The sequence below is a fragment of the Protomyctophum parallelum genome (assembly GCF_964188405.1).
Source record: "Protomyctophum parallelum genome assembly, chromosome: 1".
Taxonomy (NCBI): domain Eukaryota; kingdom Metazoa; phylum Chordata; class Actinopteri; order Myctophiformes; family Myctophidae; genus Protomyctophum; species Protomyctophum parallelum.
Window position 1 is genome coordinate 108,249,573 of NC_139697.1, and position 17,313 is coordinate 108,266,885.

The 17,313-nt window shown below is 44.8% G+C and overlaps 1 protein-coding gene across 1 annotated transcript; it reads left to right on the plus strand.

Annotated features, from left to right (window-relative positions):
- Positions 1 to 113: 113 nt before the first annotated feature.
- On the plus strand, positions 114 to 13,669 carry LOC310856489 (H(+)/Cl(-) exchange transporter 4-like; the record flags this gene model as incomplete). Its single annotated transcript, XM_083761959.1, has 6 exons — positions 114 to 159; positions 8,159 to 8,281; positions 9,315 to 9,384; positions 10,519 to 10,599; positions 13,319 to 13,455; positions 13,546 to 13,669. Exons 3-6 carry the CDS (start codon positions 9,349 to 9,351, stop codon positions 13,667 to 13,669), a joined length of 378 nt encoding a protein of 125 aa, XP_083618085.1. The 5' UTR covers positions 114 to 159; positions 8,159 to 8,281; positions 9,315 to 9,348.
- Between the last annotated feature and the right edge of the window lie 3,644 nt (positions 13,670 to 17,313).

A 17,313-nucleotide genomic window follows, 5' to 3' on the forward strand; every position in this document is an offset into this window, starting at 1 on the left:
TACCGCCATTTGCTGCTATCCTTCTGCATACAAGTAATTTCCTTCCAAAATGCAAAAGCTAAAATTGTCCTTTCCCTTTCTCCACAGACCAAAGAGCGCGGCTCCACCAGAGTTCACGCTCTGATCAACAAAGTACTTCAAGTCCTGCATCAAAACAACGTGAGTGCACTGATCACATCTCTGGCCTGTTTGTTTCATCTTCTGTCTCATTTCATTCAACAGATGCTGTAATCTAATTTATATGTTATTAACATATGCTGGATTCAGCACGCACGCACGCACACACACATTTACTTTGTAGATTTTGATTATTATTGCAAAACATACCTTTACCACTTCAGCACTATACACATTTTGGCCATTTGCAAATAGCCGATCTACAAGTTCACAATGCATCGCAATGCGACGCTTTCTCCACCAGCGATATTGGGCTGCTGGTGTTTAAGAGGGAAGAGTATTATTTTGGGTTAGGGTTATTTAGGGTTTTTAAATCACACCCGTGTGAAGTGAGGGGCGCTCTTATCATACGTCATCATACATCATCTCATTCTGACCAATCACAATTTGCGTCCTCAGTTTTGTCATCAAGGTTTTTGTTGAGTGCACAGGGGTTAGGGTTACACACACAGGCTAAACACAAAAAAATAGTCATAGGAAACAGTAGCAAAACAATGTGTGTGTTTTCACAAACCCTCAAAGCTGGACATAGAAGGGGCTAGCGCCCCTCAAACCTAAATATTGATGGGATATTTGGTGTGTTTGCCAGCCTTCCAGGAATTGATGACCTTTTCCCTAAGCTCCTTGCACAGAGAGCCTTTTCAGCCCTTGAAAAACAAAGGTCCATTTGACTCGTGGCAAACGGAAGATCTATTTACATTTCTCTCCTCTGTTTAAGAGTTTAATTAAATTCAACGTTTCTATCAGATAAATGGAAAAGATGATGAAATCTGTGTCGTTTTCAGAATACCATGGATTGAGATTTAGTTCAAGGAGCAAGCTGGGTGGCTCCTTTCAATGATTGTTGGATGAAGGTTAAAAAAAAGTTGTTCCAAGCCCACAGCACTTGGAGTACATCAACGTTTTAGGTTTATGGCAAACAAGGCCTCCCCAGGCTCCGTTCAGCTTGCTTGGATAATACTACTTCCGATAGACTGGAAATGTGGCTTTTCAAAATAAGAACTCTAGCGCTGTAAGTGTTAATACAACTTGAATCTGACCTCGCAAGTGGAAAAGTAATGTTTACATTGACAGATGATTGCCTGGACTAATGGTGGATGACTATTAGAGTTCTCATCGGGCCCGAAATTTGAAGCCCGGCCCGGCCCGGCCCTAACTGGGTCAGCCCGACGCCCGGCCCGGCCCTAAAAAATACCATAATGTTAGACCCGAAGCCCTATAAAGCCCGACAAAGAAAAAAAAGAACGCCACTTTAATGCATGGCCAGTGCAGCAGCATGCGCTGACGGCGCGTGCTGCTGCGCTGGCCATGCAATAAAGTGGCGTTCTTTTTTTTCTTTCAGTGTGTCTGTGTGAGAGTGAGAACGGAGTTCAATGGACTTATCGCCGAAATAAAGGATTTATGTAGCTCACGTTAGACTGTTAATGTAGCCTACCATTTCCATATCATTCTAATGGATTCCATTTCCAGTGGTGGTGACTGGTGAGTAGTTCCCCGTTTCCTCTGAAGTGAAGCTATGTCCAAGACCCCAAGTATCGTCCCCGTTCGGTGTCCAAAAGAACAAACATAGCCTACATATATATCCATGCACCCGCTCATGGCGTGTCTCGAGCTTAGAGCTTAGAGACAGCTCTGTTATTTTAAATCGGGCACATATAACGAGGAGCGCCGCTGCCGCACTGAGCGACGGCGGTTATAATACTAATCATTTTGTAAATCAAATAGCCTGTAGCCTGCAGTGGACTGTAACATTGCGTGGTCAGATCATACACTACAGAATTATATGGATCGGTTGGTGACTATGACGTTGATTAGGTCTAATGATTAGGTTATTCATCGCAGCCAGCTGGGTTTAACGAGATGGCTCAGTGCAACTGTGTTTGTCATGTTGCAGTCTATCGTTTGATAATCCGATTGATTTATAAAACATTTAGCATTATGAACTGAAGCAGAAGCTCATTTGGTGCGCCGCAAAACAGAGGCCAGCCAGCGGTATAAACATTAAACAACCACCCCACCGTTCACTTCTCTCTGCCTGCAGTCAGTAATCCATTCCAAGCCCCCCGCCTCCACTCCTCCGTCTTCCTCCTGTCACAAGTGAATCGCCATAGCGCAGCCCTCTTCATAATAAATACATACTTGTAGGCTATATAACCTACACATTACACAAATAACAGAATTGCTATTTTTATTATAATAACATTTTTGAAAAAAGAAGAAAAATAAAAAAATCACGGAAAATCACAGAGCCCGAGGCCCGGCCCGGCCCGTCTAATTAGCATATTTTTTGGGCCCGGCCCGGCCCTAAAATGTCGGGCCGGGCCGGGCCGGGTCGGGTTCGGGCAGAAAATGAGAACTCTAATGACTATGAGTCATCACACACTCACTTCACAGCTGTCTAAAGAGTATATTTTTTTCTTTAAGATGGCGTCGGCTCCTGAGTGGAGCCATCTGGTGGTGGTACATTTTATTCAACCAAATCAACTAACAGACTAATAATCTCATGACATTTAGTCGACTCGACACACAAACATTTCAGGTGACTAAAAAGTGCAAAAAGTGACATTTTGTGAGCTTGTAGATCTGCTGTTTTCACTAGTTTGGGTACCAGGCAAACAATGACTTTCTCTTTTGCGACTTGAGCTAAAACGCTTTCGGAATGCATATTTATAAAAGTCATTCATCCTGACAGGTTACATGATTTATCCCCCCTCCCCAATGCAACACAGTGATGGTATTTTGCACGCACACAGACAAGTGCTTGACTTAACCCATTCTGACCGGCCACCCATTTTGGTGTTAGCATCATGTTATGCTTTATCTATTGAAAAATAGCAGATCTACAAGCTCATATCGCGCCACCGAGTGGCGCGATATGAGCTTGTAGGTCTGCTATTTTTGAAAAATCAAAGAACGACTGACATTTTTTTAATCTGATCTCAGGTCAGAATGGGTTTAATCAGACCAGTGTGTGTCCAGTGGAAACCTCGTATGAATCTGATCTCAGGTCAGAATGGGTTAAACATGGACAACGAGTCTTGCTCAAATGTAGAAATGAGATGGCATAGTTGTCTGAATCTAGAACTCGAGATATTTTATTTTATTTAGTTTGCAGCATTGCCCATCCCTACTCTCTTAACTCTCAACCTCCCCCCAGGCCCCCATGATGGAGCTGACAGCACACCAGAGCAGCGTGGGTAATGTGCTGCAAGCAGGGAACAGCTGATGGCCCAGGGCAACCTCACAGAGGAGGAGGGAGAGGCATGGACCGACAGGCCAGGCACACACACACACACACACACACACACACGCACACACGCACGCACACACACAGAGCGTCAAGTGGCTGCTGGCTGATCTGCTGTTTGTGCTCCGAAAACAGCTGATCTGCACCAGGTTTCAAAATGAACCCCAAAAACATGGTAATTGTGCTTACCAATGCTTACCAATGTCTCTGTGAGCTTGCTGGCTGCAGTGTAGCTTGTTCGTTAGCTGTCACTCGTTCATTAATTTGTTTCACCTGTGTACTCTCAGAAGCGCATTGAAGTGAAGTGGGCATAGTGTGTGTGTGTCACTGTGTTAGTCTCTTCTGCCGTCATGCAGGACTTTCAAATTATTGTAGACACAACATGAACGTGTGTGTGTGTGTGTGTGTGTGTGTGTGTGTGTGTGTGTGTGTGTGTGTGTGTGTGTGTGTGTGTGTGTGTGTGTGTGTGTGTGTGTGTGTGTGTGTGTGTGTGTGTGTGTGTGTGTGTGTGTGTGTGTGTGTGTGTGTGTGTGTGTGCCTCAGAATATTTTGATAGTACTTTGGAATGTATCAGTGTCACTTGCACTATACTTGCCGTGTTCTTGTTCAGTCTACAGTACACCAAGTCGCTTCAACAAATATAGCAAATCTACAAGCTCACAACGCGTCAGAATTTGTTATTTTTGGTGATTGTTCCTCCCAAAATAGTGACTGTTTACTGCTGTAGGCCTAGTTTATGACTTTCAGCACCAGAGACAGCTCCCCCATGGCTGTGGGACTAGTTTATGACTTTCAGCAACAGAGACAGATCCCCCATGGCTGTGGGACTAGTTTATGACTTTCAGCACCAGAGACAGCTCCCCCATGGCTGTGGGACTAGTTTATGACTTTCAGCACCAGAGACAGCTCCCCCATGGCTGTGGGACTAGTTTATGACTTTCAGCACCAGAGACAGATCCCCCATGGCTGTGGGACTACTAGATTATGCAGACTGTGAGACTAGTTTATGACTTCAGGACCACAGACAGCTCCCCTCACTGCTGTGGCATTAGGCTCTATTTGTAAATAACTCTTCATACTTATCCGGGCCTCTTCCGACTTCCTTCACAGGCCAGATTAACCCTTTGTGGTGCCCGGTATTACGACCAGGGCTTGGCGCTTAGCATTTTTCCAAGTAGCACGTGTGCGACTAAGTTGAAAAATCTAGTAGCACACAAATTATTTTAGGAGCACGATGAAAAGTTATCAAATAATGTGTTTTTGAGGGGCGCTAGCCCCTCATATGTATACCGGTATACCTAGCTTTAGTCCCCACACATCTCATGATTTGCCATTGACGATAAACTAAATATGACGTAAATTAAACATCAAAACATTAAATGCCATTGACATTGAAAGGAAAATGTCATATGTACATAATATGCAAACCAGCTATTAAACCAATCACAGCTAGGTATTCTGATGTACGAGATGATTCATGATGATGTATGATGATAAAGAGTGTCCCTCACTTCACCCAGGTGTGATTTTTATTAAGTGGTGCAAACCACTTCTACATCCAGCTTACAATGCCCGGTACGTGTTTGTGTGTGTGTCTGTGTGACGTGTTTGTGTGTGTGTCTGTGTGAGCATGGAACGAGAGGAGTATGTGACATGGCTGCCACCTGCTGGACGCACGGGAGTTGCACCACTTGGTTCACACTGGTGTGATTTTTCTTTAATAAAGTGATATGAGGTAGGGACGGGCAATATGGCAAAATATTATATCACAATATCTTTTCAGCAATTATCAAAATATTGATATTCATCAGGATATAATTTGTATGTTTATTTTTATACAATCTATATAACCAATTTGTTTTTATGCTGATAGACTTTTTTTTAATGCAGATAGATAGATAGATAGATAGATAGATTAATTTAATTAAATTATTATCTATAGCTATCTATCTATGTTGCTCATGGATGCATGGATGGATAGACAGACTATCCGTTTTTATCCTGCTGTTCTATCATGTGATATTCGATGCTGGGCAAGATGATCGATTGTGAATTAAATTGTAACATTCTCCTTGGCTTTGACTGCTTCAGACAGAACATCTGACACACAGCTACGGTAGACTATTAATTTACTAAGCTGGTAACTTACTCGGCTGCCTACCGCTGCTCGTTAAGCAGGTCACACAATGGATGGACCACTGATATTTATCCAGCCAGGTCGGTGATTACTAATATCATTCATGCTGTGCAACACATGCTTTTGTAAGCGACGCTAAGGATTGTTTTGACCGATAATAATCCGTCATGTGCGTGCGCACGTGCACTCTTTATTTGTGCGTGCAGCCGTGAACAGTGTTTCTCCCGCATTTGGTTAAAAGTTGGCGTTCGAACTTTACAAATAAGTTTAGTATTAAACGTGTCGGGGACGCTATCATGCTGCGTTCACTCTGACGCTCTAGTCTGTGCTGCCTGCGAGGGAACAACAGACACACACGGCATATGAGCACAGAGTGCTAAAAGGGGGAGGGCCGAGGGCGGTGCGGTAGAAGCAAGGGGAACAGATCTTCAAGCTAAAATGCATTGAGCCTCGACACGTTGTTAGCTTGTAGATCTGCTCTTTTTGGCGAACGACACCGCCGTACTACAAATATAAATGTAGGTATAGAACTGAACCAGCTCAGTGGCCTTGTGGTTAGAGTGTCCGTCCTGAGACTGGGAGGTCGGGGTTTAATCCCCGGCCGGGTCATACCAAAGACTCTAAAAATGGGACCCAGTGCCTCCCTGCTTGACACTCAAGGGTCTGATTGGGGGGGGTTAGTCCCTGCTTGACACTCAAGGGTTGGATTGGGGGGTCAGTCCCTGCTTGACACTCAAGGGTTGGATTGGGGGGTCAGTCCCTGCTTGACGCTCAGCATCAAGGGCTGGATTGGGCGGTCAGTCCCTGCTTGACGCTCAGCATCAAGGGTTGGATTGGGGGGTCAGTCCCTGCTTGACACTCAGCATCAAGGGTTGGATTGGGGGGTCAGTCCCTGCTTGACGCTCAGCATCAAGGGTTGGATTGGGGGGGGTTAGTCCCTGCGACATACTAGCGTCATGTCCAGAAGGTAAGCAAGAACACCATATACCAACTGTGTGTGTGTGTGTGTGTGTGTGTGTGTGTGTGTGTGTGTGTGTGTGTTAAGGCTGTACCCTAGCCCTGTTTTTAGGACTCGAACATTTGCAGGAATTTCCGAGCGAACATCCGAACCATTTGGTTAATTGGTTCTAATTAATTAATTTCTCTGAGTGCTTTTAACCAGGCTGCAATTCATAAATAGATCCTCCGGGGCGACGTTGCATAGACGATCAGTGAAATAATGGTTAAGTTCATCAGGGGTTGGTGAGGGTTGCTACCGGGTTGGCCGACCGGGAAGGTGTGCATTTTGAGTGTGGATACAACCGTCTTTACTTTTAATACACTATAATGACAACACGAGATATCCGTCTTGAACATGATCAGAGCGCAGCGTGTAGCGCGTCTCCCCCTCCCTCTCTCTCTCCCAACACGCGCACACACACACACACACACACACCGTCTAGTGGCTCTGATGACATGTGCTCCGCTGCTGGGGCCGTGCCACGAGCGGCCGTGTGTGCATCCTCGCAAACAGCGAAAATAGCCGATCTGCGACTGCAGGAGGAATAGGCTCGCAGCACTCTCGTCGGGAGGGGTGCAGCACAAATATCCTACGAGTAGAGCAACGAAATGGTCAGCTACTCCCTGATGCGAGCTCATCATTCCATAAAAATGAGCCATGAGTTGAATGAGTTGCTGGCAGCCTGGCAGGCAACGAGAGCGTAGCTTGATCGTTAGTTTCATCGTTTCATTAATTTGTTCCACCTGTGTATGTAGGCTACTCTCAGAAGCGCATTGAGTGTGTGTGTGTTACTGTGTTTGTCTCTTCTGCCGTCTGCAGGACTTTCAAATTATTGTAAACACAACATGAACATAGTACTCTTATTATGCATATCGCATTCTCGCCGAGATATATTTCGGAGTAAAAAAAATAAATATATAATAATAAAAATATATAATAATAAAAATTAAAAAAACAAATGGTTCAAGGCCATAAATTAAGATTCGAGTGCCAACCTTAACGAGCGAACATTCGAACCCTGAATGTTCGGGGACAGCCTTAGTGTGTGTGTGTGTGTGTGTGTGTGTCTGGCGTGACATGTAGGGCAGGCTACCACGATGACTCAGCTGGCTGCTACCAGCCACCTCCACAGTGGAGTGGAGTCAGAGGGGCAGGCTGGATAAACGTGGTCGTAAGTGGTAACTAAGTGGTGGTTTGTTCAAAACCTACAATCCACTAAATGATCACTCCCGTTCAGAACGGCAACGCTGAGTGCAGAAAACCCAGCTCGCAGCAACACAGTCAGCAGCATTCTGTACCCACATGTTTGGGAGTTTAAGCCATTTTGGGGCGGGAACCCCTTTTGGTGTTTATAGCATTATGTTATGCTTTAGCTATTGAAAAAAATAGCAGATCTACAAGCTTGTAGTTCTGCTATTTTTTAAAAATCTTGGAACAAATCTTTGAATATATATTCTTTCAGGGCGAATGTTTTTAACTCAAATCTTTGCTTCTGGTGGGGGGGGGGGGGTGTCCCTGGAACTACATGTTTTCAGATGGGGCGTCATAACCATAACCATAACCACATCATTCTGTATTCTGTATCTTCCTCCTCCAGGGAGCCGGGTCGTACCTCCTCAACTACTTCCTGTACATCCTGTGGGCTCTGCTGTTCTCCTTCCTGGCCGTGTCCTTAGTGAGAGTGTTCGCTCCGTACGCCTGTGGCTCCGGGATCCCTGAGGTGAGCAGAGGTCCAGACGGGTCACTGGTGGACTGGGTTTCTGACCTGCCCACAGCCCTCCTATGAGACACAGACTGGTTTCTGTCCTGCCCACAGCCCTCCTATGAGACACACACTGGTTTCTGACCTGCCCACAGCCCTCCTATGAGACACACACTGGTTTCTGACCTGCCCACAGCCCTCCTATGAGACACAGACTGGTTTCTGACCTGCCCACAGCCCTCCTATGAGACACAGACTGGTTTCTGACCTGCCCACAGCCCTCCTATGAGACACAGACTGGTTTCTGACCTGCCCACAGCCCTCCTATGAGACACAGACTGGTTTCTGACCTGCCCACAGCCCTCCTATGAGACACAGACTGGTTTCTGACCTGCCCACAGCCCTCCTATGAGACACAGACTGGTTTCTGACCTGCCCACAACCCTCCTATGAGACACAGACTGGTTTCTGTCCTGCCCACAGCCCTCCTATGAGACACAGACTGGTTTCTGACCTGCCCACAGCCCTCCTATGAGACACAGACTGGTTTCTGACCTGCCCACAGCCCTCCTATGAGACACAGACTGGTTTCTGACCTGCCCACAGCCCTCCTATGAGACACAGACTGGTTTCTGACCTGCCCACAGCCCTCCTATGAGACACAGACTGGTTTCTGACCTGCCCACAGCCCTCCTATGAGACACAGACTGGTTTCTGAACTGCCCACAACCCTCCTATGAGACACACACTGGTTTCTGACCTGCCCACAGCCCTCCTATGAGACACAGACTGGTTTCTGACCTGCCCACAGCCCTCCTATGAGACACAGACTGGTTTCTGAACTGCCCACAGCCCTCCTATGAGACACAGACTGGTTTCTGAACTGCCCACAGCCCTCCTATGAGACACAGACTGGTTTCTGAACTGCCCACAGCCCTCCTATGAGACACAGACTGGTTTCTGAACTGCCCACTGTCAGTCAGCCAGTCAGCCAGTTGAACCTGACTGTCATTAACCGAGACGTATTATTCTTCTATGTTCTGCCACACAGATCAAGACCATGACGCGAGCAGGACGCGACGGAAATGCAACGCGCCTGGTGGAGCCCTGGCGTTAGCCTTGTTTGTATTTGTTGACAAAATTGTCAATATATTTAGCCTCAGTTTTAGTCATCATACAATTTACAATTTAGGCATTTAGCAGAGACTCTTAATCCAGAGCGATTTACATTAATGATGGGGAATACAAGCTAATAAAAACTGCAGGCCTTCTAGTCCTGGAAAGTTGCAATGCGAAAATGGAAGCCATCGTTCTCACGATAATGAAAATCTAAACATTTTTGTAAACAAATCTTTAAAAAAAAGCTCAGTTTTGATTCAGCTTTCCTCAGTGAAGAACAGTAGTCAACGTACGTTGACTGCGTTTTATGCAAATGTGTAAAATAGGTGTGATGGAAGATGGAGGAATGCACATTATTAATAAAAGTGTTCGGGCGAGTGTTGTAACCAAACATGAACGGTGTATGTGTCTCTGACCAGGTCCAATCATTAAGGGTGTATGTGTCTCTGACCAGGTCCAATCATTAAGGGTGTATGTGTCTCTGACCAGGTCCAATCATTAAGGGTGTATGTGTCTCTGACCAGGTCCAATCATTAAGGGTGTATGTGTCTCTGACCAGGTCCAATCATTAAGGGTGTATGTGTCTCTGACCAGGTCCAATCATTAAGGGTGTATGTGTCTCTGACCAGGTCCAATCATTAAGGGTGTATGTGTCTCTGACCAGGTCCAATCATTAAGGGTGTATGTGTCTCTGACCAGGTCCAATCATTAAGGGTGTATGTGTCTCTGACCAGGTCCAATCATTAAGGGTGTATGTGTCTCTGACCAGGTCCAATCATTAAGGGTGTATGTGTCTCTGACCAGGTCCAATCATTAAGGGTGTATGTGTCTCTGACCAGGTCCAATCATTAAGGGTGCATGTTTCTCTGACCAGGTCCAATCATTAAGGGTGTATGTTTCTCTGACCAGGTCCAATCATTAAGGGTGCATGTTTCTCTGACCAGGTCCAATCATTAAGGGTGCATGTTTCTCTGACCAGGTCCAATCATTAAGGGTGCATGTTTCTCTGACCAGGTCCAATCATTAAGGGTGTATGTTTCTCTGACCAGGTCCAATCATTAAGGGTGCATGTTTCTCTGACCAGGTCCAATCAGAAGCAGCCAAAACGTTAAACCGCTGTATGTGTCTCTGACCAGGTCCTATCAGCAGCAGCGGCCCCTGGGGTGTCGGTGGCGTTCGGAGCTCCTATTGGAGGAGTTCTCTTCAGTCTGGAAGAGGTGGGTTCAAATTAACAGTTTGACTGCCCTAATTTATCCCAGTCATTCTTCTCATTTGCCGGAAATTGAACTTTGAAGACCCATTGCATATTATTTCATAATGTGACAATATCATCTCAAATGAAAGGGGAATCTTTCCTCTTTACTCAGAATTTTTTTGTTATGTTTGTAGCATGTTGCGTTCTTTAGATACAGGCAGTTTTATACAGCTCGGTTTCACCCTAAACAGGCCTCTCGGAAAATGCTTTGGTATTTCGTTTCATTTGTTTGCAGCACACTTCTATTATGCCCATAACATATTCCCTATTATAGTGACAGAGACATACCATATATCAAATGAAAGCTGTAACACTCTACTTTCACCAGGAACAGACATACAATTTATATCATGTTTACTTTTCAAAATGTAGCCATTTGAATGAGTCTAGCACTTTTCAGTCTAGCACCCTTCAGTATCTCGTTTTTGATCATTCATATTACAAGACACATATCATTATGCTGTGTTATATAATGCAATACCATGTCAGACATCAAATGAAAGCTAGAATCCTCTACTTTCACCAGGAAAAGAGATACATTTTCTATCCTTTTCAGTTTTCAAAATATAGGCTTTTGAATGAGTCCAACACTTTAGAAAAACATCTCAAAGTTTTGACCAGTCACATTTATATACCCATAGCATATTTTTGTAATAATGTGAACATGTCACGGAATATACCAATTGAAAGAGGAGCATTTCCTCTTTACCCAGAAAAAACAATTATGTTTGTAGCATGTTGCATTCTTTAGATACAGGCAGTTTTATACAGCTCGGTTTCACCCTAAACAGGCCTCTAGGAAAATCCTATGGCAATGATGCTCTTATGCTGGCAATTCTGATGAATGAAGTCACATGTGATGTGTAAAAGTTTTAGAAATAAAGCAAAACAAATGTATTTTCTCTTACACTTGCCTTTGCCTTTGGCTTTTCCAGGCCTTGCTGGACTGGATCTGGGGGGTGAGGGTTGAGGCTGGCTGATCTCAGCACCTAGAAACATCAAATAAATAGATATATTTATTTATATGATGTGCAAAAAAATACATTTACACAGTACGCCAACTTGAATGTAACAAGTCTCACCAATTACAACAGGCCTAATGTATTTAGAATAATACAAGTAAATAATACAAGTAAAATAAATAATCTTACCTCCAGACACAACACCTGCACCAGCGTCGTCCTAAATGCAAAAATATGATTTATTGACGTATAATCACACACACACACACACACACAACCACAAAATAAGCTTTATTGACATATAATCGTTCAACATGCGTGTATAGAAACATACTCATTCAATGATTAGCTTTATCACACACACACACACACACACACACACTCCCGTTCTCTCTGTGTGGCGGTGGCGAGCGACACGACTTTACGATGATCCTCGTTCCACTGCGTCGTGGTTCCCTCGCTCGAGCAGTTTTGGTTTGGGGGCCGCTAACCCCCAAACGGTGAGAGATCTACCCATTATCACAAATTCCACACGCACTCCAGAGGGCCACTATAGTTCCACACTCACTCCAGAGGGCCACTATAGTTCCACGCTCACTCCAGAGGGCCACTATAGTTCCACACTCACTCCAGAGGGCCACTATAGTTCCACACTCACTCCAGAGGGCCACTATAGTTCCACGCTCACTCCAGAGGGCCACTATAGTTCCACACTCACTCCAGAGGGCCACTATAGTTCCACACTCACTCCAGAGGGCCACTATAGTTCCACACTCACTCCACACTCACTGTAAATATAGAATGAGTTTATCAAATAACATTTCTTGGAGTGATACTAGACCACAAAATCAGCTGGAAACCCCATATTTCATATGTACGAGCTAAGATGGCAAGAATTGTCTCTATACTGGGGAAATCAAAACTAATTCTAAATCAAGGGGCACTGTACATTCCGTATTATTCCAGGTTTTACCATATCTTAATTATTGTGTGGAGATCTGGGGTAATACCTATAAAAGTAACTTAAAACATTGGTCATATTACAAAAGAGAGCAATAAGGATTGTGAAAAATGTCACATCACGGCCACTATAGTTCCACGCTCACTCCAGAGGGCCACTATAGTTCCACACTCACTCCAGAGGGCCACTATAGTTCCACACTCACTCCGAAGGGCCACTATAGTTCCACACTCACTCCGGAGGGCCACTATAGTTCCACACTCACTCCGGAGGGCCACATTGCATATTACTTTCATAGCAAAAATAGCAGATCTACAAGCTTGTAGATCAGCTATTTTTGGAATCCTGAAAAGTTAAATTTTAATTTAATTTCAAATGCCTTCAATTATAGTTACTCTATGAACTAAATATACATACATCGGACATAAAAAAGGTCAATAACAATTTTATACTATTCATTAAGCTACTAATTTAGACTGAAGTAATTAAACTCCGATATTAACCTGAGGGCCACACAGAGCATATCAACAGTGGGACTACTTACTTAGTAGTTGTCCATCCTCTTAACAGTTTGACGGCCACATTTTCACGGATCTAAAGCACAAATTATTTCCGCGTATGCTGCAAAGGTAATAAAACAATCTTGCCAGCGTAGAATATTTGATTAAAATGTGGGTAAAGCGTTTTATGGAGTCAAACTGTGAAGATGAATATCCTTAAATAAAGATTATTATTAAACCCTGTCTTTTCCTCCTCAGGTGAGCTACTACTTCCCTCTGAAGACGTTGTGGCGGTCCTTCTTCGCCGCCCTGGTGGCGGCGTTCACCCTGCGCTCCATCAACCCGTTCGGGAACAGCCGTCTGGTGCTGTTCTACGTGGAGTACCACACGCCCTGGTAGGAATAATAACGGTTCCATTTGTACCCTCTCAGAGTTAAATTAACATTGACTTTACATGGTTACATGGTTCTGTCCAATATAAACAGGTACATGGCAGAGCTGGTTCCGTTCATCCTGCTGGGCGTGTTCGGCGGGCTGTGGGGGACCCTCTTCATCCGCGCCAACATCGCCTGGTGCCGACGGCGCAAGACCACCCAGCTGGGCAGGTAGGAACCTCTAAGACCACCTCTAAGACCACCTCTAAGACCACCTCTAAGACCACCTCTAAGACCACCCAGCTGGGCAGGTAGGAACCTCTAAGACCGCCTCTAAGACCACCTCTAAGACCGCCTCTAAGACCACCTCTAAGACCACCTCTAAACCCACCTCTAAGACCACCTCTAAGACCACCCAGCTGGGCAGGTAACCACCGTTAACCTGTTCAAAACAGGAACCCCTTTTGGTGTTCCAAGCATTATGTTATACTTTAACTGTTGAAAAATAGCAGATCTACAAGCTATTTTTTTAAAGTCGTGAAACTGTGCCTCAAATCTTTGTTATATGTATTTGGTCCGCAACCACCAGGTACCCGGTTCTGGAGGTGGTTCTGGAGGTGGTTCTGGAGGTGACACTAAACCCTGTTCCCTCCCCCAGGTACCCGGTTCTGGAGGTGACTTGCATCACGGCCCTGGTGGCGTTCCCTAACCCGTACACGCGGCGCAGCACGTCGGAGCTGTGCGACTACGTCAACAACCCCAACATGTCGCGGCCCGTGGACGACATCCCCGACAGGCCCGCGGGCTCCGGGGTCTACAGCGCCCTCTGGCAGCTGGCGCTGGCGCTGGTCTTCAAGATCGTCATCACCATCTTCACGTTCGGCATGAAGGTATATTAATAATATTATTATTATTATATTATTATTATTATTATTATTCACGTTCAGCATGAAGGTATATTAATAATAAATATTATTATATTATTATTATTATTCACGTTCGGCATGAAGGTATACCGTCTCTTAAACCCCATTTAGGCCTCAGAATTAGACCTCAAAATTAAAAACAAATATTCTAAATCCTCTTCACTATTTTTGAAAGTTCATAGCGCGCCACTCGGTGGCGTGCTATGAGCTTGTAGATCTGCTATTTTTCAATAGCTAAATAATAACATATTTACAATAATAATATTTAAAACACCAAAAGGGGTTCCTGCGGTTAAATTAGGGTTAAATAACTAAGCCCATTTAAAAAGAAAAAAGGCTTCTAAACTGTTTCTACAGCTCCATCTCAATGAATTAGAATATTTTGTTAAAGTTAATTTTCATCTGTAATATAATTCAAAAAGTGAAACTTCCATTCCATTATTCTCAACTCATAAAGTGAAGTATTTAAAACATTTTTTTTGTTTTAATCTTGATGAGCTACAGAGTACAGCTCATGAAAATAAAATCATCATCATCATCATCTCAATGAATTAGAATATTTTACGAGACCACTAAAAAAATGATCTTTTTAAAACGAGAAATGTCGACCATCTGAAAAGTATATTAATGTATGCAGTTACTACTTGGTCTGGGCTACTTTTGAACACATTATTTCACACATTTTCACACCCCCCCCCCCCCCTTTTCCCCTCACTGTATATTCTGTTTCTTTTCCCTTTTTGCTTCCTTTATGATGAATTCCTGTTCTGTTCTTTAACTATATAGAAGTGTCTTATTTGTACGCCTCTAAATGTTTTGATGAATTGAACATGGTGGACCCTCTTGTAAACAAGTGTAATGCTTAATTGGGTCGTCCACTCACAGTTAACAGTCTTTGTATTGAGTTTGTGCTTGAAATGTACTGTAATTCTGCAAACTGTTAATAAATATTTCAATCAATCAATCAATCAATGGGGCGTGGCATGGAGGTGATCAGCCTGTGGCACTGTTGAGGTGTTCTGGATGCCCAGGTCTGCTTTGATAACAGCCGTAAATTAATTTTAGTCAGACTGTGTGTCCAGTGGAAACCTCTATGAATCTGATCTCAGGTCAGAATGGGCTAATTGTTCAGTCTCATGTCTCACATGTCTCCCCCTCCCCCATGTGCCCCTCCCCCTCCCCCAGATCCCGTCGGGCCTGTTCATCCCCAGCATGGCGGTGGGCGCCATCGCCGGGCGCATGGTGGGCATCGCCGTGGAGCAGATGGCGTTCCACCACCACGACTGGATCATCTTCAAGAACTGGTGCCGCCCGGGAGCCGACTGCGTCACCCCCGGATTCTACGCCATGGTGGGGGGGGGGGCCTGTCTGGGTGAGTGTTAGACTCTACACCATGGTGGGGGGGGGGGGGGGGGGGGGGGGGGGGGGGGCTGTCTGGGTGAGTGTTAAGGCTGGATTTACGGGGGTGGGGTGACCACCGAACTACAACATGACGTCACTGAGCCGCGGTGAAGAGCAAACCACCGCCACCGCTCCTGCCCTTCTCTCTGTTTTTACTCACCACCGCTCAACGTTATTTCAGCTCCGGTGGTCAGCTCACCACCGGAGCGGTGCTCACCTCACCACCGGAGCGGTGGTCAGCTCACCACCGGAGCGGTGCTCACCTCACCACCGGAGCGGTGCTCACCTCACCACCGGAGCGGTGGTCAGCTCACCACCGGAGCGGTGGTCAGCTCACCACCGGAGCGGTGCTCACCTCACCACCGGAGCGGTGGTCAGCTCACCACCGCCGCTCGCCGTGCTCACGCAGGTGAGAGAGAGGGAGACAGACGCCGTCGGTTGGTTTTGGTCGCAGGAAAATTAACCCATTCTGACCTGAGATCAGATTCTAAAATATGTCTTCTACATCCTGACAGTTTCATTATTAACCCATTCTGACCTGAGATCAGATTCTAAAATATGTCTTCTACATCCTGACAGTTTCATTATTAACCCATTCTGACCTGAGATCAGATTCTAAAAGTGTCTTCGATTTTTCAAAAATAGCAGACCTACAAGCTCGTAGCGCGCCACTCGGTGTCGCGCTATGAGTTTGTAGATCTGCTATTTTTCAATAGCTAAAGCACGACATGATGCTAACACCAAATGTGGGTCAAAAAATGGGTTAACCCGTTTTGACCTGAGATCAGATTCTAAAAATGTCGTCTACATCCTGACAGTTTTCTGAAAAAGCTATGTTTCTATGTCAGTCGTTCTTCGATTTTTTTCAAAAATAGCAGACCTACAAGCTCTAAGGGTTAGGGTTAGGGTTAGGGCTATGAGCTTGTAGATCTGCTATTTTTCAATAGCTAACGCCAAAAGGGGTTCACGCCCCAAAATGGGTTAAATGATTTTTAGTTTTAGACGTTTTTTGTCTCTCGAATGTATAGTTTTCGTTTAGTTTTTAGTCACATTTTAGTCGACCCGGAATGTCTTGGTGTTAAGTCTAGTTTTAGTCGACTAAATGTCATAAGATTTCAGTCGACTAAATCTATGGTTGATTTAGTCGACTAAAATGTATTTTGGCGGGCCTTCATGCCGTCGTAATGACTGATTTTACACTCAAAAAAATTGTTTAATAACTGTCCTCCTGTAGGACAGCGCCACCTAGAGGGTTAGGCTCTTCATCTGGTCAAACTCAAGATGTCAGTGATCCACCCACTTAAATAGACATTTGATTTATTGATTGATTGAAATATTTGTAGTTTGTAGAATTACAGTACATTTCAAGTACAAACTCAATACAAAGACTGTGTTCTGTGAGTGGACGACCCAATTAAGCATTACACTTGTTTACAACAGGGTCCACATTGTTCAATTCATCAGATTTTACAGAGGCCAGTTTCGAATTGCAGCCATCCGTAGGTGCCCTTTGAGAGCGGTTTTGAAGGAGTCAAGGGATTCACATGTCTTA